At 38.1% G+C, this 24882-nt stretch overlaps 1 protein-coding gene across 14 annotated transcripts; it reads right to left on the bottom strand.

Moving 5' to 3' along the window:
- Positions 1-861: 861 nt before the first annotated feature.
- LOC137950469 (cryptochrome-1) lies at positions 862-24882 on the bottom strand. 14 transcript variants are annotated; one of them, XM_068796994.1, is made up of 7 exons: positions 24806-24882; positions 24677-24716; positions 23225-23860; positions 21607-21828; positions 20623-21329; positions 4761-5443; positions 3387-3697 (listed from the first exon to the last, which is right to left on the bottom strand). In XM_068796994.1, the coding sequence occupies exons 3-7, from the start codon at positions 23535-23537 to the stop codon at positions 3625-3627; spliced, it is 1998 nt and encodes a 665-aa protein (XP_068653095.1). In that variant the 5' UTR covers positions 23538-23860; positions 24677-24716; positions 24806-24882; the 3' UTR covers positions 3387-3624. The 14 variants fall into 14 exon arrangements, with proteins under 14 accessions (XP_068653129.1, XP_068653146.1, XP_068653095.1 ...); XM_068796977.1 differs by lacking the exons at positions 24677-24716; positions 24806-24882 and adding exons at positions 23986-24050; positions 24131-24462; XM_068797011.1 differs by lacking the exons at positions 24677-24716; positions 24806-24882 and adding exons at positions 23986-24050; positions 24131-24462 and having other exon boundaries at positions 23225-23738.

Here is a 24882-nt window from a genome sequence, read left to right as displayed (position 1 = left end):
TCCTAACACCCTTCCTGAGTACAATAGGAAGATGTAGATCTTGAGACAAGTGAGTCATGGTCTGGTGAGAGAGTAAGAGGAGTTAGAGGTGATACTTTTTTCCTGCATTTATATATTTGTAATGATTTCTCAATAGTGACGTCTTGTGACGGTCCAACTGGTACAAGGATAACAGGTGTTGATCCAAGGGAGACAACATGATTAGACAATAAGGACACAGAGGAAAAGAATGCACATCCTTAAAGAAAGTAACATCAGTAGATACAAATATTTTTCTAGTGGACAGGCAAAAACATTTGTACCCATCCTGTGTGCAAGTGTACCCCAAAAATACACATTTAACTGTTAAGGAGATAATTTCTCCTTGGAAGATCCAATACATGAGCAAAGTAGACACATCCAAACACTAGGGGAGAAATAGGAAATAATGGCATAGACAACAAAAGAACTTGCATAGGATTTTTTCCTTCTAACACAGACAATGCATTCTATTAACTAAGAAACAAGTAGTAAAGACAGCATCACCCCAATAAGACTTGGGCACATTCATATGTATCATCATTATCTTAACCACCTCCACTAAATGGTGATTTTTACGTTCAACTACAGTTCAACTACGCCATTTTGTTGAGGGGTAAAAATACATGATGTTTGATAAATAATTTTTTATTTCTTGACAAAAGACCTAGAATTTATTACTCATAAACTTGAGGTCATTATCAGTATGCAAGATATGAAGTGAAACAACAAACTAATTTTTTATTTCATTGAAGAAAATTTTGAATACATCAAAAGCCTTGGGTTTTCCCTTAAAAATATAAATCCAAGTACACCTACAAAAATCATCGATAAAAGAAATAAAATACATAAGACCAAATTGACTAGTCATAGGACAAGGACCCCAAATGTTTGTGTACAATCTTAAATAGATGACTGATTTTATGAGATGAGACAGGAAACGAACTTCTATGATAGTTGCCCAATTGACACTACTTGCACTGAAAAGAAGAACTTGAAGGAAATTTTGGAAAGACTTAGTCAATTTTACTGCAGACAGATGACCTAAGCCGCAAGTATCACTGTAAAGGAGAATCTGCAGTATGTAACACCTGAATATTATTATGTCAATAGTTCTCCAAGTAGTATAATCCATCTATCTCACGAGCAGAACCAATCATCTTCCTCGTTGCGAGATCCTGAAAAACACAATGAGTAGGGTAAAATGTGAAAAAACAATTCATGGACTTGGCTAACTGACTAATCAATTTAAGGGAAACTTGGGAACAAGAAACACTAACTAAAGTGACAGAAAGAAACAAGAGTAACATTGCCTACTCCTTGAACAAGAGAGGTAGAACCATCTGCAAAATTGACATGTTTGATACACAAAGACTCTTTCATATTGGAAAACAATGATAATATACCTGACATGTGTCTGGAGGCTTTTGAGTCAAGAACCCAAGATGGTGATGAATGAACATGATAAGCTACATTGGTAAAGCTAAAACCTAGGATGGAAGCATGAGCTACAAATGTTAAGGTCGAGGCGATAGAGATCTAAGCAATGTCTTGAGCAATCTATTGTTGTTGCTGTTTCAGTTGCTACAACTTGTCTAGAGCACCTGATCTAACTAATATAGGAAAATCCAAACTCTCACTTCCACTATCAGGAATTGTAGAATTAGCCCATGTTGGCTTCCCAAACTTCACCCAACATCTATCAAAATAATTACTATTTCTACTAAAATGAACACACTACCTTTTGACTTACCATCATCCTCTACCTCCACCTAAGCCCCCTCTGTCTCTACCTCTAGAGGAATCTATAGGAGGTGATGTAGTGTTTGAAGCATTATGAGCAGTGGCTTCCATTATTTTACCTCTTTTACTTGCTCCAGGTACAATAATCTTCTTAGCCCTCATAATACAATTAACAGTGGTAGAAAGAATATGAATTTCATCTGAAGCTAACACCTAGGCTTTAATAGTATCTACAAATTCAACACCTAAACTATCCATAAATTTTGCAACAAGCAATTCAGTTTGTTGTTTTCTCAACTGATTTTCATTCGTAGTAAACGGATGATATATATTGATCTCCTACCATATGCCAAGAAATATATTATAATACTTTAAAAATTTCCTCTTTTCAATCCAAAAAAAAATTGTATACAACTCACAAACTTGAAAGAGATTACTCTCCTGCGCATATAAAGATTCTAGAGACATCCACATAGTCTTTATTGTCTCACAGTTTATCACCTAATTTCTCATATAAAATCAATACTATTGACAATTCAAGTCATAACTTGACTATCCTCTGCCTCCCATACATTATCATGGGCAATAGAGGATCATCTTGGATAAACTTCAACTTCTTCCTACCTTAAGATACATCCTAACAGACTTAACCTAATTAAGAGAATTCAACCCTGTTAATTTCTCATAAGTGATCATGATGGTATCTTTTTCATTAAATCCAGAATTTTCTCTAGCCAAAGTGTAAATTTTTTATGTCTCAGCCATAGCACTGATATATAATAACAAAATAACCAATCTAAGCTTCCAAATAATTTCCAGATTTATCACCAAGGTGGACCCAACTCACAAAATTAGGGTTAGGGCATAGAAATAGGATATACATACCTAACAAGCCAGTAACCTGCAATTCAAAACTATCTCAACCAATATCATGCAAAAGGACTAACAATTAACAAGAATTTGTAGTAGAATGTTCCTAACAACGATCTATTGCTATAATATCATGTTAAAATCAAAATTTGGGTGAAGGAAGAGGAAAAAATTGAGAGAAAAAGAAAGAAAAAGAGATTTCTCTTAAGAGTCTGAAAAGGCGTTGTTGAGAATCATGCACAAATTCCCAAACCTCTTAAATAACTGTTTTGAATTATAAATTACAAAAATACCCTTCTACACTTAATAAACCTTAATTTTCTTATATCTCCCTACCCACAGTACACATCCTATGTACATAAAAATTTAACCATTAACATAAATTTAACATGTAGCATAAGATTACATAAAAAAAATATCCACGAGATGGTAAAATAACCAAAATACCCCAAAATATATTTTCTAACAGATATGTCATGGGCTATGAAGTGGATGGATCATCACCCAACTTTCGATCATATCAACAAGCATCTAAATTAACCACAAAGATGGTAAAGTAACCAAAATACCCCTGGTTAGATTTCTAACATATTTGTCATGGGATGTGAAGGGGGTGGAACATCACCCAACTTTTGATCATATAAACAAGCATCTAACTAACTGTAAAATACTTTCTTCAGTTTTTTTTCTTTTTTGGCAGAAATCAAAATCACATCTAGCTAGCCCTAGATTATTTCCCTGACTAAGCACATACACTCTAAAATAGACAGTTCATGGACAAACCGATGAGTTAATATCAGCTAGTGGTCTTGAGATGTTGAAGACCATGGTTATGCATGCCAGATAAATAGAAAATATGTGTCCAAAACGAACTCTCACTTTATTTTCCTTGGCTTCTCATATGCACATATAGTACACTGAATCATCTCTATACATGACAAAAAGCATTTACCAAAAACAGATACACGACAGAGCAAGCTTTCCCATTACTTTCTATTCCCCTGGAGGACTCTGACAGGTGTTGGTCTTCACATTATTCAGGATTGAGGTTGAGATCAACTTTTGTCTGTCCTGCACAATAATCCGTCAAAGATTAAGCAGAATCAAGGTGGTGGAGACAGCAGATACTGTTTTTTTTAAGAATTGATTGCAGGGGGTGTTTGTTTCCTTTCTCCTTACACAACTCACAAACCGGTCTAAAATTATCAGGGTCCAGGTTGGGCTATAAAACAAAAATCCTCTCGTACGCTTGCTTCGGACTGTACGCTTAGGTTGAGCATCTCAGGAGCCATGACATCAATATGAGGCGCATCTTAGGTTAAGGAACTACCACTTCAGCAATAATTTGAGAAAATGAGTACTGCTAAAGAGGTGTATGGAATCTTCAAAAAATTGTGAAAGAACGTTCCAAGCTGATGTTTAAATAAATCCCTCACTCATTAGAATAAGCTCATCTGAAATATTTAAAATCTTATTACTAGAAAGAAAAAAAACTAGAATTTATCCCATATTTAGGCTCCCTTCATAATCTTTCTACACTCCTAAGTTTATAAAAATTCAGTGGCATTTGTAAGTAAGCCTGAGTAGAGAGTAGAGAACCACTAAGTGCTATCCACATAAGAAATTACTAAATAAATCAAAGAACAAAGAAAATGGCTCCAAAAGAGTTGAGCAGGTATGGTTCCATAAAAGGCAGCCTTCACATGAACAACATATTTCAGGAGCAGGTATGGTTCCATAAAGGCAGCCTTCACATGAACAACATATTTCAGGTAGGACACAGTGAATAGCGACTTCAGGATCTCAAAGAATCTATTTTATTTTTTTCTGGAAAAATACTTCAAAATGATTTTTAATCTTTTTCCATAAATCAAGGCCTCGCAGCTGAATGGTTCCACATGGAGATGGTAGTAATCAGTAGTTCACACTTATTGCAACTCAATCAGAGTGTAGCGTCTTTCAGAGAAAGATACTCAAATCTCTGATGCTGTGGTTGTTATAAGATCAAGCTTCTGGCCTATCCGTAGTGGTACTATCCAATTGGATGCCAGTTTTGTTAAACGCGATTAGATATAATAATATATATATATATATATTATTTAAAAAATAAAAAAATATAGGAAACTCACTTGTTTGTACCCCCTTCAGTCTCTAACAGTTCCTGCTGTGTCCTATTTGAAGTGAGTTCAACCAAGTTAGGAGCCTCATGCCGGTCCATAGACCTTTCATTTGATGATGAAGAATAAGAAGGGGCAACACAGTATTTACCATCACTGACTCTTTGCTTCCTAGCTGGAGAAGATTCTGCCGTTGAGCATAAATCATCATCTATAACAGAGGTTTCACCTTTAAATAAGGTATCTTGTGAATAGCCCCTGTTCAATCTTTCACCAACGAACCCCTTTGATATCTTTCGTTCGCATAATTGACCAATTTGAATAGCGGGCACTTTTTGATCATGAGATGAACTAGCACTTGATATTCTCTTATTTACAGGGACCCTTGGAATATCCAGATTTTCCATAACAGTCGAATTATCTGCCACAACTTCAGTTATCCCATTAATGTTTTCGCTTCTTACAGCTGCATTGGTTTCCCACATGACAGATAGAGCATCAGCCAAGCGTTCCCTTGCCATATTGATTTCGACAATAGGTCTTGGATAGTTCAATCCAAGTTCCACACCTGCAGCTTTAAGCACAGAAATCGGAGCATTCCATGGGTGATGGATCCATTCAGTGGGCATTCTTGCAAGCTCTGGAATCCAATGTCTTACATAATCACCCTCTGGATCAAATTTGCAGCCTTGAACCTAATTAAAAAAAAAGAGAACATTATAATCTGGGAAACTCGTGCCTGTATTTCTTCTGATCAAGACAAAATTGTCTGAACACTGGATCTGTTCAATTTCAAACTTTTGTTGGTCTTTTTTGAGCCTACTACAGCTATCAAATCACACAACAGAGCCTATCACAATTTGTCTCTATCTTGATCTTAGTTTTCTCCTGTAAAACAATTTTTTAACAATTTCATAGTTGCAGGTTCAGAGGTAGCATAGCTAACTAAAAGTTAAATGTCAGAGTTAGCAATTATTTTTGTTACACAAACTTTGAGTAACAATGCCGCTGGAGTTCCCAGTTTAATAAATGGTGAATATAAAGGTCTGTTTGATTAATATTACTACTATGCGGCACTCATTTGAAAATTAATAAACAACCTCATCTATGTACTATGGTTGCCATAAAGATAGGAATACATAAGACCCAAGGGACAATGGAACATGACCAATGGGGGTAAGACATCAATAACATACATATAACGCAACAATGTAAGGGGATGGAGAACAACACGACAGTGGAAACTTCAAATAAATGGGTTGGAAGATAGGGAAATAGGTAATATTCACAAAGCATATAGTGATAAGCATAATATGGTAAATTTAAGAAATGATTTAATGATAGCTACAATTTCAAACAGAGGATATAGGTATTTTGGAGGCTTGATGTGGGATGATGGGGAAATTTTTTTAAATGTGTTGAAGAGTAGTTATAAAAGAGTTTTACATGACTCTCACAACAAGAAGTCTCACAGAACCAAAATTATTATGGTGGAGTCTTACAGGAGTCTTACAGGAGGGTGTCTCACAAAAGATTCTCAATTAAAGGTATTTTAGTTATTTTAGTCTTCTATTTATGCTTATTTATTCAATTATTCTAGGACTTATCTTTTACTGTTTAACTTTGGGTGTAACTAGGACAAAGGTAATTTAATTGTAATCGGATTCTACTTGTTTATTCTATTATAAATAGAGGTTCATTGTACTCAAACTACAACAAGTCAATGAAGTATTTATCTTTTCCGTAAATTCAACATGGTATCAACGCATGATCTATGAGTTGACTCGGTCAACCCACAAATATAATGTGATTCTTTTATGATCTACCAGCTCTAGTAGTTTAAGTTCGTATTCTTTCTTTTTTCTTCCTTTCCTACCTAGCCCGTTATTTCCATGGAGTTTGCACCTTTATACTGATGTTTTCACATTGGAAATTATATATTGACGGAAAGATCTATGAGTCCACTTTCCAACGCAAAAATGTTTTTGGCAATTGGAGTTTTTTACAAAGAGAAATCAATATTTGAAGCAGCAAAAGTCAAAATGCAAGAGAGAGTCGAGTAGCAGCAGAAAGCTTCAACTTTCGAGGCATTTTATGTCATCAAGAATGAGACTTTATATGGAGAATCATATGTTAAAAGAAAAATATGTCAGTATATTTTCTTACCTATCAAACCAATTCTAAATCTGAGTTTTCTATAGGGAGATATCAATATTAGAAGAGACAATGGTCATGATCACCAAAGAAGAAAAGAGTATCCAGTTTGGCTTGATTATAAAGTTTGAAATTTATCAAATTATTTCACTCAAAAGAAAGATATTTTATGAAGAAATATTATATTTGAATGAAAGGTATTTAAGTCAAGTTTCAGAAGGAAAGAATTTCATGTCAATCTAATCTATATGTAAGGAGATATTCGCATTGGAGTCGACAACCGTCAAGCTACAGAATGGAGCAAATAAAGAGGTCATAAAAGATTAAAAAATGAAGTTTTTTTATGTTAAATTAGGTATCAAATCAAAGATTTTTGAGTCTAGTTTCTTGAGCAACAAACTATTTGTGATTCCGATATATATTGAGGAAGATGTTGATATCAAAAGTACTAAAGGTTAGTTCAACCAAAAACCTCTTCTTTTTCCTATTATCTCTCCATGCATTGACGTGAATTGAGTTTCATTTTCTCTTAGAATCCTCGTTTTTTAGCCAAATTTCTCTTCTAATAAGAGATTTTTTGTCAGACTTAATCACTCCATAATGTACTCATTCAAGGTATGCAATATCCCACTTCGATAGTTTTACGTTTTTGTAACTTAGTTGTGTCTTCCGCATCATCGACATCGAAAAAAACTTATCACCGCAAAAAAAAGTTATACTTGGTCAAATTTATTAAGTTTTACCTTTATAGTCTCCCCTAGTTTTTCAAAAAAAAAAAAAAAAAGGTCACATTCTAGATTCATTTGGAAGTATGAGTGTTGTACAGTCGCTTCTTTCTGGTTAAAAGTTGTTTTCCTCTACTATTTTTTCTATTTATCTTTTTGTGTTTTTCATCACTTCATAGCAATGCTTAGACCACGACCTAAAAAGTATAGGAGTGTACTCAACATCCAACTCAAGTCAAGTCTTTGATTCTTCACCCAATAAGTGATTTGTATTTTAGCTACCCTAAAAAAATTAGTAGTTTTTTGTTGTGTCCTAGTTAGGTAATTTTTCACCTTTAAAATTGAGTGGAGTGTTTTAGACTATGATCGTTTTGACTAGTGTATGGAGCTTTATCGTATAGCTAGGAGTGATTCTCTTCTCCCATGTTGTGTTTTGTCTAAGTTGGGTATCTATGTTCTATCCCCATCTTGAGGGGTAGAAGAAGAAGAAGTACAAGAAAGAGGTATTTTATTCCACATGTTGTGGTAGTTTTTATGTGACCGAAATATTCAAGAAAGGGGGAGAACAAAAGATGAAGAATTTTGCATCTTTGAAGAACTTTTTTCAGCAAAAGAAAATTGAAGATCAAGAATTTTTTCCATGCAAATTGAAGTTATAAACTCCATCTTGAGAAGTGTTGAAGAGCAAAGTATAAAAGAATCTTACATGATTCTCATAGCAAGAAGTCTCACATAATCAAAATTATTATGGTGGAGTCTTACAGGAGTCTCAAAGAAGAGTATCAGTTAAAGGTGTTTTAGTTATGTTAATCTTATATTTATATTCAATTGTTCAATTGTTCTAGGACTTATCTTTTTAGTATTTAACTTTGGGTGTAACTACGACAAGGGTAGTTTAATTGTAATTGGATTCTACTCGTTTCCTTTATTATAAAAAGAGACTCATTGTACTCAAATTACAATAAGTCAACGAAGTATTTATCTTTTCCAGAAATTCAACATGACAAGAACATATAGGTGGCAAATGGTTACTGGTGGCAAGTTTATGCAATTAGTAATTGTATGCATTGCAATATCAACTATAATGCAATTTGAACTTTTAACCTATCTCATAACCATGATAACTCGCATGTAAATGAGTCTGAAACCACAACTTCTAACTACTTTGGAACCATACTGCGTCTATAACTTTCTTGCTTAAAGATACAAACTACAAGGGCTTTAGGTCAAAAGATTGTGTGGCTTTTAGCTTTTTTTCCCCTCTATTTATGCAATTAATAGAAATAGGTTATATTGAATTTCTAATAATATGAACTTTGCATGGCTTAGATTACACCAAACTTGTATGTGATTATAGCTTCTGGATGAAGTACATGTTGGCAACTGGAGTATGTACTTTTGCATATCTGTTGATTAATGAATAACCACGATCTAGACTTGGTTTAGGGTACTCAGAAAAGTATGAGATAGAAAAGAGATGACTATGGGAATGTAGACACTACTCTCTTACCTATGTTAAGGTTGGGCCAAGGTGCTCACTAATGAAAAAATGAGGCAAAAGAGTGGCTTTGAATCAAATTTGAGTTTACTTTCCATTTTGAGGATATTAGAGACACTATGTGATGTGAGATACTAAAAGATAAATTCTATGGAAAGGGATATTCAAGCATATATAAATGTAGACACTATACGATAGAAAGGGATACAAAAAGATTATAGTTTCTTGCTTAAAGATACAAATTACAAGGGATATTGTTGCTTCTTTTCTGTCTCCACAGTCAGCACTTCTTGTTCCCAAGTTTCCCTTAAATTTGTTGTCAATTAATCAGCTAACCAAATCAATGAATTGTTCTCTCACGTTTTATCCTACACATTGTGTTTTTCAAGATCTCACAACGAGGAAGACGATTGGTTCTGCTCGTGAAAAAGATGGGTTATACTACTTGGAGAACCATCGGTAGAATAATATTCGGGTGTTACATACCACAGATTCTTCTCTACAATGGCACTTGCGGCTAGGTCATTCATCTGCAGCAAAACTAACTCAAGTATTTCCCACATTGTCCTTCGAGCTCTTCTTTTCAGTGCTAGTCGTGTCAACTAGGCAAGCATCACAGAAGTTCGTTTTCAATCTCGTCTCATAAAACCAGCCATCTATTTGACATTGTATACTCTGACATCTGGGGGTTTTTGTCTTATGACTAAGCAGTTTGGTCATAGGTATTTTATTTCCTTTATCAATGATTTTAGTGGGTTTAATTGGACTTACCTTCTTAAGGAAAATCTGAGGCCTTTGATGTATTCAAAGTTTTCTTCAATGAAAAAAAAAAAAAACCAGCTTGTTGTTTCAGTTCATATCTTGCATACTGATAATGGACTTGAGAAATTTCAGGTCTTTTGTCAAGAAGAGGGAATTATTCATCAGATATCATGTGCCTTTACCCCTCAACAAAATGGCATAGTTGAACGTAAGAACTACCATTTACTGGAGGTGGCTAGGACAATGATGATACATATGCATGTGCCCAAGTCATATTGGAGCGATGTTGTCCTTACAACTTGTTTCTTGGTTAATAAAATGCCTTTGTTTATGTTAGAAGGAAAAATTCCTATGCAGGTTCTTTTGTTGTCAATGCCATTATTTCCTATTTCTCCTCGAGTGTTTGGATGTGTCTGCTTTGCTCATGTATTTGAGTATTCCAGGGATAAGTCATCTCCTCAAACAATTAAATGTGTATTTTTGGGGTACTCTCACACACAAAAGGGGTAAAAATGTTTTTACCCGTCCACTAGAAAAAAAATTATATTTGTTGATGTTACTTTCTTTGAGGGCGTGTCATTCTTTTCATCTTTGTCTTTACCGTCTGATCCTATTGTCTCATCTAAACCAACACCAGTTATCTATGTACCAGTTCATGAGCCTATTGGACCGTCACAATTTGTCACAGTTGAGAAACCTTATAGGTATATAAACGCAGGAAAGAAATATCACCATCGACTCTCTCATCTAATATAATTCGGAGGTAATGACTCTACATCTTCCTATTGCAAGTTAAGAGTCAGAGGCAATGACTCTAATATGACTCTTAACTTGTCTCAAGATCCTGGAGGTAATGATCTACATCTTCCTATTTCACTCAGGAAGGCTGTTAGGAAAGGTAAAGGTACGCGGTATCTGTTATCTCAGTTTGTGTCTTTTTGTTCCTTATCTGACTCCTATAAAAATTTTCTTTGTCCATTTCTACTTGCACTATCCCTTCTTTAGTGCAGGAGGCTCTCCAATCTCCTCATTGGAAGCAAGTTATGGATGTTGAAATGGATGCTTTGATAGATCGGGGCACTTAGCAATTGTGTGATCTACCATCAGGGACCAAAGTTGTTGGCTACCGCTAGATATATACTATCAAGTATAATGCAGACGATTCTATTGAGCAGTATAAATCTCGATTGGTTGTGAAGGGGTATACTCGAACCATTGGTATTGAAGTGTTTGAAACATTTTCGTTTGTTGCTCGCTTATCGTCTGTTCATATTTTGATCTCAGTTGCAGCGAATTAGGGATTGTCCTATGTCAACTAGACATTAAAAACGCTTTCTTATATGGAGATCTGGAAGAAGAGGTATATATGGAGCAACCTCCAAGATATGTTGCTCAGGAAGAAATACATAAGGTATACAGGCTTAAGAAGGCAATTTATGAGCTGAAGCAGAGTCTACATGCTTGGTTTGAAAATTTTAGCCAGGTTGTGGTATCTATGGGATTCTCGAGGAGTCATTGTGATCACTCGTTTGTGATGAAGAGATCCTCTAGAATTGTGGTGTTTTTGGTTTATGTAAATGATATTATATTATCTAGGAGTGATATTTTTAGTATAGAGGATACCAAGTCTCGATTTGTCTATACATTTTCAAACTAAAGACTTGAGACCGTTGAAATATTTTTTGGGCATCAAAGTGACGAAAAGTAAAGATGACGTTGTGATGATACAAAGTATGTATGTAGCAGATATGTTTCAAAAGTATGGTTTGTTGGGAGCCAAGCCAGCCGATACCCCAATGGAAGTGGGAGATGATCTCCATGATTAGCAGAGTGCTGAATTAAATGATAGAACATAGGGTCAGAAGCTAGTGGGGAAGTTAATTTATGCAACAATTACAAGACCTAACATTTCTTTTGCAATGTGTAGTGAGCTAATTTATGAAACATCCTCGAAAAATACACTTAGAAGCTGCAAAAAGAATTTTGAGGTATTTGAAAGGGGCACCAGGAAAATGTATTTTCTTCAGACCTAACAATCATATGAAGATAAGAGGCTTTCTCATATGCAGATTATGTAGGGTCCAAACTAGATAGAAAGTCAACCTCTAGATATTGTATCTTCCTAGGAAGAAATTTGGTTTGTTGGAGAAGTAAAAAGTAGAATTTTTTTTTTAAGAAGATGTATTAATAAAACGGAAGAGAATTACAAAATTTGTGGGAGCATGTCCCTTACAACCAGTGATTGTAGGGTAGCTCCCTGCTTGGCAAGCACATCAACCGCCGAATTAGCGGATCTCGGAATGTGAGACCAAATACAAGGAACAATTGAGGTAATATCTAAAATTTCTTTAAAAGTATCCCAATGCCTCCACGGAGAAGAAGACGCGTTCTCACACCAACCTATCACCACTTTGGAGTCCCCTACAACATGGAGAGGCCCCTTACATTTATCTCTGAAGATACGAAGACCGGATAGGAGACCATGCAATTCAGCAGACATAGAGTCTAATATACCAAGGGGGCCGGCATAAGTGAAAAGCTGATTACCGGAATGGTTTGAAATAACTCCTCCGAAACCAGAAATACCAGGGTTGCCAAGAGACGAACCATCAAAATTTAACTTTAGGAAACCAAGATCAGGAGGAGTCCATTCTTTCATGACCGGAGTCTTTTTCCCAATGTGCATCAATGCCAAGTTTCTCCAATTTTCACGAATGGAGGAACCCAGATAAGGAGAGAAAGCTTTCTTGGTTAATAGCCAAGTTGATATTTGCCCAACCACTCTGTCCGCAACTCGGTCTAAAGATTCACTTTTTGCATCAAAACGTCTTCTATTTCGCTCATTCCAAAGACGACACAGGATAAAACTAGCACATGCAGAGAGCATCATCTTTCCAAGACTCGGCATAGGGGTACCCGTGAGAGATTTACTGAACAAAAGCAGATCAGCCGCCATGCAGAACTGAAAACCAAACTTTCCAAGAATGTTGATCCACACCTTCCAAGAAAAGCTGCAATGGAGAAGAATATGACTAGTAGTTTCATTTTCAGAGGTGCAGAATGGACATATAGGATCCACTGAGGGGTGACCTCTTCTTCTCAATACGGCTGCCGAGAGAATTTTACCTTGACAGGCACTCCACATGAAGAACTTTACCTTTGGAAGGGCACATAAATGCCATACAAATTTGATTTCATTCACCCTCCAAGCCGAGTTACCGCTGTTTAAAAAGCCATATGCTGATGAGACCGTGAAGGAACCTTTTTTGTCTGGCCACCAAATGAGCTTGTCAGCCTCCAAAGGACGAATTTTATACGAATCAAAAAGGTCCATCAATCGACTAGCCTCCAGAGCCTCACTATCCGAGAGACCTCTTCTAGGATGGAGATTCATACCCCCCCCCCCCCCCCCCCCCACTCAAAAGCTTCTGCTACTGATATCTCTCTACGAGTCGTGAGAAGATAAACTCCTGAATGCAGCCTGCAGGGGCTCCTGCCCAATCCACAAATCATCCCAAAACTTGAGCGATCTACCATTGCCTGCATAGAATCTATTAGCCGAATGAAATTTTGGAAGCAGAAGGTATAAAGCCCTCCATATTGGGGAGAGGGCTCTACGTTTCCCACTAGACACACACCAGTGAGGATCCCCACCCACCTTTGTGAGAACCATTTCCTTCCAAAGATTTGAGGAGTGAGTATTAAACTTCCATAGCCATTTCAGTAACAAAGCTTGATTCATATCTCTAGTTTTCCGGATTCCCAGGCCACCCATATTCTTTGGCATGCATACTTCATCCCAGCTAACCAGATGGTACTTGAAAGCATCACTCGATCCCCTCCATATGAATCGTCTTTTCAGCCTATCCATAATCTTACAAATTGCAACAGGGCAAGACATGAAAGATAGGACATAATTGGGGATACCAGCTATGCAGGACTTGAGAAGGATGAGCCTCCCCGCTTTACTAAGAAGACGTCCCTTCCATGATGCAAGGCGCGATTACATTTTTTCCACCACCGGATTCCAAAACCTCTTGCATATACGACCATTGAAAAGTGGTAAACCAAGATATGTTCCAGGTAAGTGACTTATTGTGCATCCAAATATACTTGCCATCTCACTAAGAAGCTCAAGGTTAACATTGAAGCCCATTAAGGAAGTCTTTCCCCAATTTACTTTCTAACCAGAGGCTACCTCAAAAAGCCCCAACACAGCTTTAATCTTTCGTGCACAATCAGTGGTGCCGACTCCGAAAATTATGGTATCATTTGCATACTGAAGGATGGGAATATTATAAGCTGAACTGGAGCTAGTAGAGAGGAACCACCCAAGATTACCTGCCGAGTAGAACATAGCAGATAGAAACTCACCAATCATATTGAATAAAAGCGGGGAGAGGGGATCTCCCTGCCTAATACCTCTGGTCCCTTTGAAATAACCACATACGGAGCCATTGATGAGGAGCGAGTATGAAGCCGAGCCCAGACAACTTCTTATCCAGAATCTCCATTTGTTGCCAAAACCCATCTTTTCCATGATCTCATCTAATAGGATCCAATTTACTCTGTCAAAAGCCTTTTCAAGATCTAACTTTAGGGTAATTCTAGGATCCTTGTTGCGCTGAAAATGATCAATAAGTTCGTGAGCAGCCATACTAGAGTCCAGAATCTCCCTTCCCTTCAAAAAAGCTCCTTGCCCTTTGTGAATAACTGATGGAAGGAGAACTTTGAGACGGTGCGCCAAGATTTTGGCTATCATCTTATAAGCACTAGAGATGAGAGTGATAGGCTTGAAATCCTCTGGTTTCTCCACACTTTGTTTCTTCGGGACCAATGCAATAAAAGAAGCACCAATACTATGAAACGTGATCCCATTGCTGAAAAATCCAATAACCATGGCTATGATATCCCCCTTGAGATGCGGCCAAAAACTTTTTAAGAAATCCCCATTGAAGCCATCAGGGCCTGGCGCCCTATCACCCCCCATGCCTAAAACAGCACGTTCGACCTCTCCCAATGAAAACGGCAACTCCATAAAAGAGGCAGCTGCTGGAGATAGGTGAGAGAACCTGATATTCTGAAGTTTCAGTCTATAATAGCATTCCTCCGAATATAAATCTGTGAAAAACTTGAGCAACACATTAGTGATCGAAGTCCTACATGATGTTACCTCATTATTAATGCATAATGAGGTAATACGGTTGGACCTCCGCTTAGCCGAAGCTACTGCATGAAATTTTTTTGTGTTGGCATCTCCCTCCTTTAGCCATTTAAATCTGGTACGTTGTTTCCAACGGACCTTCTCTTGATGGAGAAGTAAATTAAGATTTGAATTTAGAGAGATTCGGGTAGAGAACTCTGCTGGAGATAAATACCTCTACTCCTCCGCCAAGTCAAGGTCCACAATTTGGGAGATAATGGAAGACTTCTCAGTAGCCAGAGAAGTGCGATGCTCTGTGGCCCACTCTTTAATTTTTTTTTTTATAAACCGAAGCTTTAGAGGAAAAGCCCACTCCCGCCTGCCCATGTCTGGTCCCTCGGCCCACCATTCATCAATACGAGCTTCAAAATTTTTGGTAATGGTCTGATCCCACCTTATTCAGAGCCCGACCTGAGACATTCCCAAAAAGTTGCAGCCACTCTAGACAAGCCAAAAACCAATCTAATTTGGACAAAATAGGCTGTTGTTGGTTATTCGACCAAGTATAATTTTTTCCCGAGAGGGGGATCTCATCCAACCCACACCCACCAATGAAATCAGAGAAACCTCGCATAGAAGCAGAAATGCGATTGGCCGGCAGTTTCTTCTCACTGCAGTATCGAATGGCATTGAAATCACCAACGAAAAGTCATGGAAGTCTCCAGGACAGGAAGAGATTACTGAGTTCTTCCCAAAATAAGTCATGCTCACAGTATCTGGTCGGACCGTATATACCCCTACACACCAGATTTTGCCCGAGGAGAGGTCTGTAAACTGTAGACCCAAAGAGAAGCGGCCTTCAAACATGTGCAAGGAAGCCAAAAGCATCGAGTTCCAAGCGACTAGGATACCTCCCGAGAGACCCTCAACATTGACAGCCACCCACTTAATAGAAGAATTGGACCAAAGCTCTTTGACAATAACATCGGACATCTCTTGACACTTAGTTTCTTGGAGGATCACTATGGATGACTTGAATTGAGAAATAAAATTAGAGATCACTCCCCTTTTCCGGAAAGCCCCGATTCCTCGAACATTCCAGGAAAGCACGATCATTTATTACCATACTTGATGACTCCGGATGCATTCCTATCTCCAGGTAACGGGCCTCTAAAAACTACTCCCATAAGGTGGGCCAAAGCCATCATTTGCTGCCAAGATTCCTCATCATATTTTTGACTTTCCACTTGGAGTGCCTTGACCACACGGCCAGGTCTACCAGGAGAGAGAGGGGTTTGAGGAGTAATAGGGCTGTCCTGATTGTGGAGATTAACCGGCGTTGGAATTCTGGAGACATTAGTGTCTGTTTCTTGCTAAGGGGGTAAGTGAGCAGGCTCTGTTATTCCCAATCCGGTGGAGCCCGGGATATCCGAATCCTTACCAGTGTTCGTAGAAATGTCGTGAAAGAGAGATGTCACTTGACAATTTTCTGTTGGAGTTTCGGGAGTAGTGAATTGGCTAGCTTGGCTAGGTTGTATGTTCTGGAGTGTATGCTCGAGATCAAAAATAAAATTGTGTTGTGAGCAGTTCTGATCTCGAGAAAGAAGATTCCAATGGCGGGTTGAGGAAGAGGATGGGGGATCGAGAGGACTTTTTTGGGGGAGAGGTAGGGTTGCGCAAATTGAGGGGTGATTTCCTTGGGAATTGGAGCCGTGGGATAGGGAAGCAGAGGAGGAGGGTAGTGTGGTTTGCGGTATTTCTGGGCTCGAGTAGATGGGGGTACGTGAACAGGGGGTAGAGGTGTGGGGGTTCGAGAAAGTTGAAATGGGTGTTCCCGAAGTGACATTTGAATTTTCTGAAATAAAATTTGAAAACTGCCTTGAAAAAAGTGAACACCCTTCATTGAACGTTGAGCCTGTAGACGTTCTATCTGCACCATTCGAAGAAAACTCTTTTGAAATTGACTGAGTCAGACTTTCAAAAATCGTACCTGGATGGGGCTTTGGATCGTCTTTTTGGAGACTCCCTTCTTTGCACTGCGAACCGGAAGATGTGTGAACTTCGTCCTCCCGATTTTCACCGTCATTCCTTGATTTTGATTTAGAGATGGCAGATGACGCTTCGAAGAGGGGGTCTAAAAAAATGCTTCGTTTATTTTAGGCACCTTCTTCGGTGTCTGGAGGCTCACGCTAGAGTCTTCGGGAAGACGCAATCCCTCGGTTTGAGTACACTGCGAGGATTTTTTGAGATTAACTGTTGGCGGGCCCTTGCTAGAGTTATCGGGACTCAGGTCTAAGATTCCATGGATTTGAATGCATTTTGTATTTCGAAAAGCGAGTTGACATCTCGTTTCGAAATACTTCCCCAGGAATTTGAATTTGAGCCCGAGTTCGATCCAGAACTCGGTAAAGAGGTTGACTCACCTAAATCCAATGAGTTAAAGACTGTGTTGAGTCGGCCAGGGGGTGAGTTGGGCTCCAGAGTAGTTTGTCCCCTTTGAGTTCGGCAAAGCTCCGGCAGTCGCAGAATCTCCATGGCTCCGAAAGACACCTCAAGCCATACGAAATCGCCACCAAAAATTAACTCAATGAAGAGAGATTCAGGCCAATCCGTGTTTGGGGCAACGAACGCCTTGGCGATGTCCAATTTCGTTTTCTCCATCGTGTCTTTGTCCCATCGTATGATGCTTCCAAAAGCACAGAATACTCGTCGCAGGACCTCCTCCGACCACAGTTCTATTGGAAGTCCCTTGACGGATATCCATTGTCCGAGGGGAAGATTCCTGGGGGTTTCCTCCCATTCCGACATTGTTATCTCAGTTTCGACCTCCCATAAGCTTTCGTCGAGGGCTATCTTCACCTCCTCCCACGAGTTAAGAAAGACCAGCCACTGCCGAGTGCTCAGCCAGGAGATTTTCGGGAGGTAGTCGATTTGGATTTTATCCCGAAACCAGTGCACAAGGGTCTCATTTGTCCATTCGACGGACTTGGTCTTCACCTTGAGGGCTGATTTTAAATCTTTACATCCGTTCGAGAAGAGGTCCGAGGGCAAATGTATGGCAATATTTTGGGTTTTGGGGGGAGGGGATTTCTGGCCTGACGGGATCAAAATGTTCAAAGATGGATTGGATTTCTGAGATGAGAGAGGGGGGAACTGAAGGTCGTCTTTTTCAGGAGGAACGGGATGAATGGATGGGGGTCTCAAGGGCAATTTAGATGGGCTGAAGCTTAGTATTTTTTCCCTCAAAACTTTCCAACAGAAGGATGTGCCAAATTTTTCTGGGAGGTAAACTTGGGCCATTATCAACATACCTCTGCTTTGGACGACTTTCAGCGTCCTCGTTCCTCTTTGTCGAAAACCCGAAATGGAGAAAGAGAGCTCTCCGATTCTCATCTCCCGAAGCCAAGGGACTTGCAACACTTCTTCATCTACGAGACAAACTGCGAAATCCAAGGTTGCGGCCAACGGGATTGAGACAAAAGATCGCTTATTTCCATTTTTCACTGTAATTTGTATCACCTTTTCGGTTCTCCCTGGTTTGCGCTCCAGCGAGATTTTCGAATTTCCGACAACCCACGCTATTTCTTCTTCCTTTCGTTTTTCTTTTTTCCCGGAATTCCGACCCCTTGCCGTGTGCCATTCTCCGTCACCATCTTCTTCTACTCGGTTGGGATCTCCATCTTCTTCCACTCAATTGGGGTCTAGAGGGTGTGAGAAATTGGGAATGTTTTTCGCCATCAACAACCTTACCTTCGACTTCACCGACGTCATCGGTGGTTGGAGGACGGACAATTCCCCTCGCAGCTCCCAACAGCGCCTCATGCTGGCCCTTCTTCGACTAAACCCACAAAATTACCTAAATACAGGACGATGACTCACACAGCGAGCGAATTGATGTGGGTTAGAACAGTCTCACGGGAGTTGGTTTCAACCAGGATGAGCTAATGAACCTATTTTGAGATAATCAGGCTGCAATCTTTATTGCAAGTAATCCAATTTTCCATTAGAGGACTAAACATATAGAAGTGGATTGCCACTTCATTCGAGATGCAGTGATGAAAAAGGAGGTCGTAACTTCGTTTGTTCGCTCTGGAGATCAGTTAGGAGATGTCTTCACCAATGCCCTTGGCAAGCGAGAATTTATATCATTCTGAAACAAGCTAGGACTCCTGGATATACACACTCCAGTTTGAGGGGGAGTGTTAGAAAATACATCCAAGGATATTTTGGTCAATTTACCCACCAGGGGTATTTTGGTTATTTTACCACCTCTGTGATTAATTTTCTTTATGTAATCTTATTCTACACGTTAAATTATGTCAATGGTTAAATTTTCATGTACATAGGATGTGTAGTTAGGAAGATATAAGGAATTTAATGTTTATTAAGTGTATAGGGGCATTTTTGTAATTTCTAACTCAAAACAGTTATTTAAAATGTATGAGAATTCTAGCACAATTCCCAACAAAGCCTTTCAGGCTATTCAGAAAAATCTCCTTCTCCTTTCTCTTTTTCTCTCAATTATCTCCTCTTCCTTCACCCAAATCTTGATTTTTATACTTTATTTTCTAGGAAAGTAATTTTCCATAAAGAATAGATTCTAAGGGTTTCTAAGGACAAACACATTACTGTAAATTTTACCATTATTGAGTAATAAATAGGGGAGATGGATTCTTAAACCCTAATCTCTCTGACACTTCTTCACAAAATTAACAATCTTCACGAATTAAAACATGAATAACCAAAAACAGGCACACTCAGAGTTGTTCAGCATTGAATAGGCCCAATTTGCAGAATCTATAGTGTGAGACCTGATACTTAAATAGCGAAAACATTCACATATTTAAAGGCCAACCTCCCCCATCATGAATCTAACTGTACCCAAAACCAGTTCAAAGTTGGACAATCATGTTGCCCCATGGCATGCCTAATCATAAGGGTGTCAATTTTATATGTTTACAAATTTTCTGCTCATCATTTATGAAATGAAATGAAAATGGAACAAAAATTTTATGCATTTAGGTATTGAGGTAATTTTACCCAGTTACCCCTTTACTGTTTACTAAATGGAAAGAAAATGGGTAAGGATCGTTCCATACCCGATTGATCGATTAGCCATTTATATAGAAGAGTAATTCAGTAAAGGTTTATTTGAGTTAATATAAGTTTGAGATAAAAAAAGATTCAAGTGTTTTTTCTAAGGATTTTGCAGTATTTTTTTAATAACAATGTTATACATTAGAATGACATTTTTCTTAGGCTATATATGATTATGTAAATTTTTATACTTTTTATGGTTTTATAGATTTTCAAATCATTTTTGTTATTATTCCATTTATATACCCAATTAAGAATGTTCACTTAATAGATAAACAGACAGTGTAAGCTTATTTTGTATATCGATATTACCTTACACCGAATAAACTATATATAAAGAGAAGTATATGGAAATAGTTTATTCCATTCCATTTATATACTTTTAACAGCCTTACCAAGCATGTTTCCATCTCAAGCACTCTCTCAATCATTAGAATTTAAAAAATGCTATACTTTCTATTGAACTTCAATAAACAACAAAAATATGAAGCTTACCTTGGGATCATCAAGTCGATCAAGCTCATGGCCATCAGGTAAACTACCAGAAATGTATTGCCAACCAAGAATATCACTTTCTAGATCAGCATCCAATAAGGTGTCCCAGAAGTATTTCATCCCCCAAGTCCAAGGTAATAGTAAGAACTTCACAGAAAAGCTTGAAACGATCACTCTAGTTTTATTGTGGAGCCATCCTGTTGCCCAAAGCTCTCTCATAGCTGCATCTACCAATGGGTACCCAGTTCGTCCTTGTCTCCATGCCTTGAAATTAGCTTGGTCAGTTTGCCAAGGGAAGTGTTTCAAGTGACCCATTAATGACCTTTCATGTGTGAAAGGGAAATTGAAACAAAGATATCGTGAATATTCTCTTAAACCAATTGCTCTGAGGAAGAGATTCACACTCTGTTCTGCCATAGAGTTCTCTTCTCTTGCCCATATAATTTGTTTCATGCAAACACAGTGGAAGACCTTTCGCACACTTAGCTCTCCAAAATGGAGATATGGTGATAACATGGATGTTGTGGGACCTGATAATCTCATCCTGTTCTGCAAATAGTCAATAAGATGCTTGGCGACAAACTCTGATAATGTTCTGTCCGCACTGCTCCAACCTGGGGTCCAGCCTCTCCCAAGCAATGCATTGCTAGACTTTTCCATTTCATTTTCAAGTCCCAGATCCTCAATTGAACAGCTTTCAACACTTCCTGTCATTGATGTTTAGGACAGAGTTAAATATGAAGCATCTTTATATATCAGAATATTAAGGGTATAGTTCATTAACATAAAACTGTTAGAAATTACTACAAATGCTCCAGCCAAATAACAATATAATTTTATTTAGTTGCCATAACAAAGTCAATAAAAAGACTCCAGACCAAGTCAAGTTAACCAAGACTTGCAGTAGAGTTTTTCCAGGACTCAGTTTCCAAACACAGAACCCAGAGAAATAAAAATTATGTTAAACTGAATCTCAATATTCACCTGCTGATGGAAGCAGCCTCCTTGGAGGAAGAAGAGAAGTTAGTTCCATGTTCAGGCTCATGCATTTGTTCCAGTAAGCATCAAAAGTTGTAAATGCCTGGCCCTGGTCGTCATACACTTCCCAAGGTTCAAACAAGAGATCTCCATTAAAAGTGCTTACAGATATTCCACGCTCCACCAGCTGCTGGTTGATGTTATGATCGCGGACAAGAGATAGAGGATCTGAAAAGCAGTAAATAGTTTGCTAAAAAGTAAAAATAAAAATAATATGAAGAACCTTAAAAAGAAAAACATATATATCTACATATATACAATATATATATAAGAAACATACACTTGACGATGAGTGTCTTCACTGGCTAGTGTAGGAAATCAGCACCAATTTCAGTTCTAAATTGTCACAGAAATCAATAGACAGTTTGTTGGTTACTTAAGAACTAATCCTATACAGCTTTGGAGGCCACATCCACATCAGTCCACACCAAGTGGGGCTATCTGACGTTTCATGTAATAAGAGTATTTCCCCGTGTATGGACATTGAGATTACACTCCACCAAAATGGATCAACAATCTACCAAGAATTAGCTTTACAACCTGATATCCTTATGAAGCTTACACTATCCTGCAGCAACTTATAAACCATTTTTCTGTTGAGGTAACAACTAGATGTAGCATAAAAATTTCAAGAACTGGAAGAATTTCTTCGTTGACATTGAGATATGTTTGCCAGATCTTTGACTTGATAATTGGGAGAACAGAAAGCGAAAGAAGATTATTCCTATTCTTTTGTCTATGATATCTCTGTTACGCTTTGACTTGATAATTGGAATAAGGAAAGGACATAAACGGACCATGAAGTTATACCAGAGCAATTGCCACGCAGATCTTCCAACTTTTGTTGACAAGGGCTCCAGTGCGTTACAGCAATGAAGTTTACAATTACACATTGTTAAAATTGCGTCAACGTCCTTCCAAAAATAATTAGCCAGAGTTTTAAGGATTTTCCTAACTAATACCGACAGTGTTTTTCTGAATTTCAACCTATGTGGGACTATTTCCATTAATACTCTTTGCTGACATTAGACCTAAACAAACAAACAGCAGACCAGAGAAGTACACAACCTAAGCAGGCAGAAATTAGGTCAAGCGATCAACAGAATATATACACTGTTCTGGTGTCATGTTTAAGTGAAGTCTAGGTCAGCACCAAAGTGACTTGCCAAAGGGAAGAAACTTATTCCCAACTAATATATCCATATGATTTTTAACCTAGGTGAGACAATTTCCACCAACACATTTATATTATCAAAAGTGTTGGATCAAAAGCATCTTTAGAAACATATACCAGAAAATAGTTCACTGGGAGCCACTAAAAAATTGCTTGGCTTGATAGCTGAATTTTCAACTGTTTCAACTAATTCTGCAGAGTAAACAATTCGGTTACCAGTTTTTCAATTTACTCCATACCGTGTCAGGCTGATTTGATATTAAATGCAACATCCAAGAAGTCCACCTTAGCCTCATCATTGCACTAAAATAAAAATTCTAGGTGCTTATTGATATCACAATATAGAATGTGATTTTCAACTTTGTGCAGATAGAGAGAGAGAGAGAGTACCATAAAGGTGGTTATACACAACTTTGGATGCGCCAGTAGCGGCAATGCACTTCAAAAGAGCACTGAGAGAGCTTTCAGCTTTCATTGACACAAGGTCAACCCCAAGAGATCTCAAATATTGATGTAGGTGAATAAGAGATTGCTTGAGCCACCATCTCGAGACTCGCCCAGGATAGAATTGTGCATCTTCTACAGGACACCATATGTAAACTGGAAGCACACATCCAGCCTTTGCAGCTGAAACTAAGGCTGGATTGTCCTCAATTCTTAGGTCCCTCCTAAACCAAACAATTGTTGTAGAAGGGATAGCCATTTCCAAGGTCCTTACACTATACTGCAACCTTGGTTTGTGTCTCTTTACTTGATTTCAATAAGCAAGCAGGACCCAAATCGAGAAAGTAGAAAATCACCATCATGTTCTTCGGAATTACATGCACAATTGGTCTCCAATTAAATAGACCCCAAGTGAGCTGTCTTTGTTAATCCAAAACGGCCTTTTTTCCCTTTAAAGTACCTATATACCACACGTGAAATCAGAAAATATAGCTAACATCACCCATCCTCAAAGGTATTCAAGAAGGCCAAGAATTGAAGCGGTAGTAGGAACCAAAACTCTGCATCTCTGAAGACCAGAAACTGACAGGAAACAACCAGGAAAATTGTCAAATTACCAACTGTGAGTTGGTTAAAATCCTTAAGCTTAAATAGTGTAGAACACAGTGATGAGCTAAACGAGTTTGGAAAGAAAGGAAACTTCCGACCTCTGGACGTCTGATCACTGTTGTCTTCACCCTTTACAGAAATAATCGGATTCAGAAACAGTTTCCTTCAACAGAAAACTAAATTTTGAAGGTGCATGAGAAGAAAAAAAGACTCAAAAGAACTCACTTACGGAAAACAACTCACCTAGACTGAAACTAAAAAAGTTCCTGCACCCCGAAGATTGCATAAATGTAAAGCCTGTAAGAGTTTACCTCCTTGAAACTAGGTCGATGAAAGCCAGGTATAATACCATAAATGAAACAAAATTTCCTCAGTTCAGAAACCTCCCTAGTTCTCTTATGAAAACCCTCTTTGAAGACGACCGTGCCAGTCCTAATCCAAACAAAAACTCTTTCGCTAAAGACGAAAGAAACCCGTAAATAATACACTTACTACCAAACTTCTAAGCGGCCCGCTCCTTAACAAATTTGCATCGCTTAAATCTTTTCTCATTCCAATTTCAAATCATTATTAGGCACTCCCGAGACTTACCCCTATGCAGAGAACTAATTTCCAGCCACCATCTGCCCCAAAGTAGCATTAGGAAGACAACAAGCCTCGGATACATTAAAAAATATTATCTACAAAGACTGACAGACCACGAAGTGACAGTAAAAAAAAATCCAGGCTAATTAAATAGATAGATCGACTGTTCCAAGGTCTTTTCAGTTCCTGTTCATGGGTTCTCACCTTTGTTCTTCGTAAACCCAATTCTGAAAATTACATCCACCTACACAAAAAACAGAACGGATTGATCAGAGAAATTGACTTTTGTATGCACCTATAACTGACAAGGGACGGAAGGGAAAAGAAATTTACTACTCTGACCCGCATTCATTTATAGTCTGTTATTTTTACCAGGTCTCCTATCCGCAGCACGAACACTTCATTTGGAC

This window comes from Aristolochia californica, unplaced genomic scaffold (genome assembly GCF_029961685.1).
Source record: "Aristolochia californica isolate CCGP_79_NKW_82.1479 unplaced genomic scaffold, dmAriCali1.0.hap1 SCAF_1, whole genome shotgun sequence".
In the NCBI taxonomy this organism is placed as follows: Eukaryota; Viridiplantae; Streptophyta; class Magnoliopsida; order Piperales; family Aristolochiaceae; genus Aristolochia; species Aristolochia californica.
The sequence above is the reverse complement of the archived record's forward strand: the minus strand, read 5'-3'. Positions and strand labels throughout refer to the sequence as shown.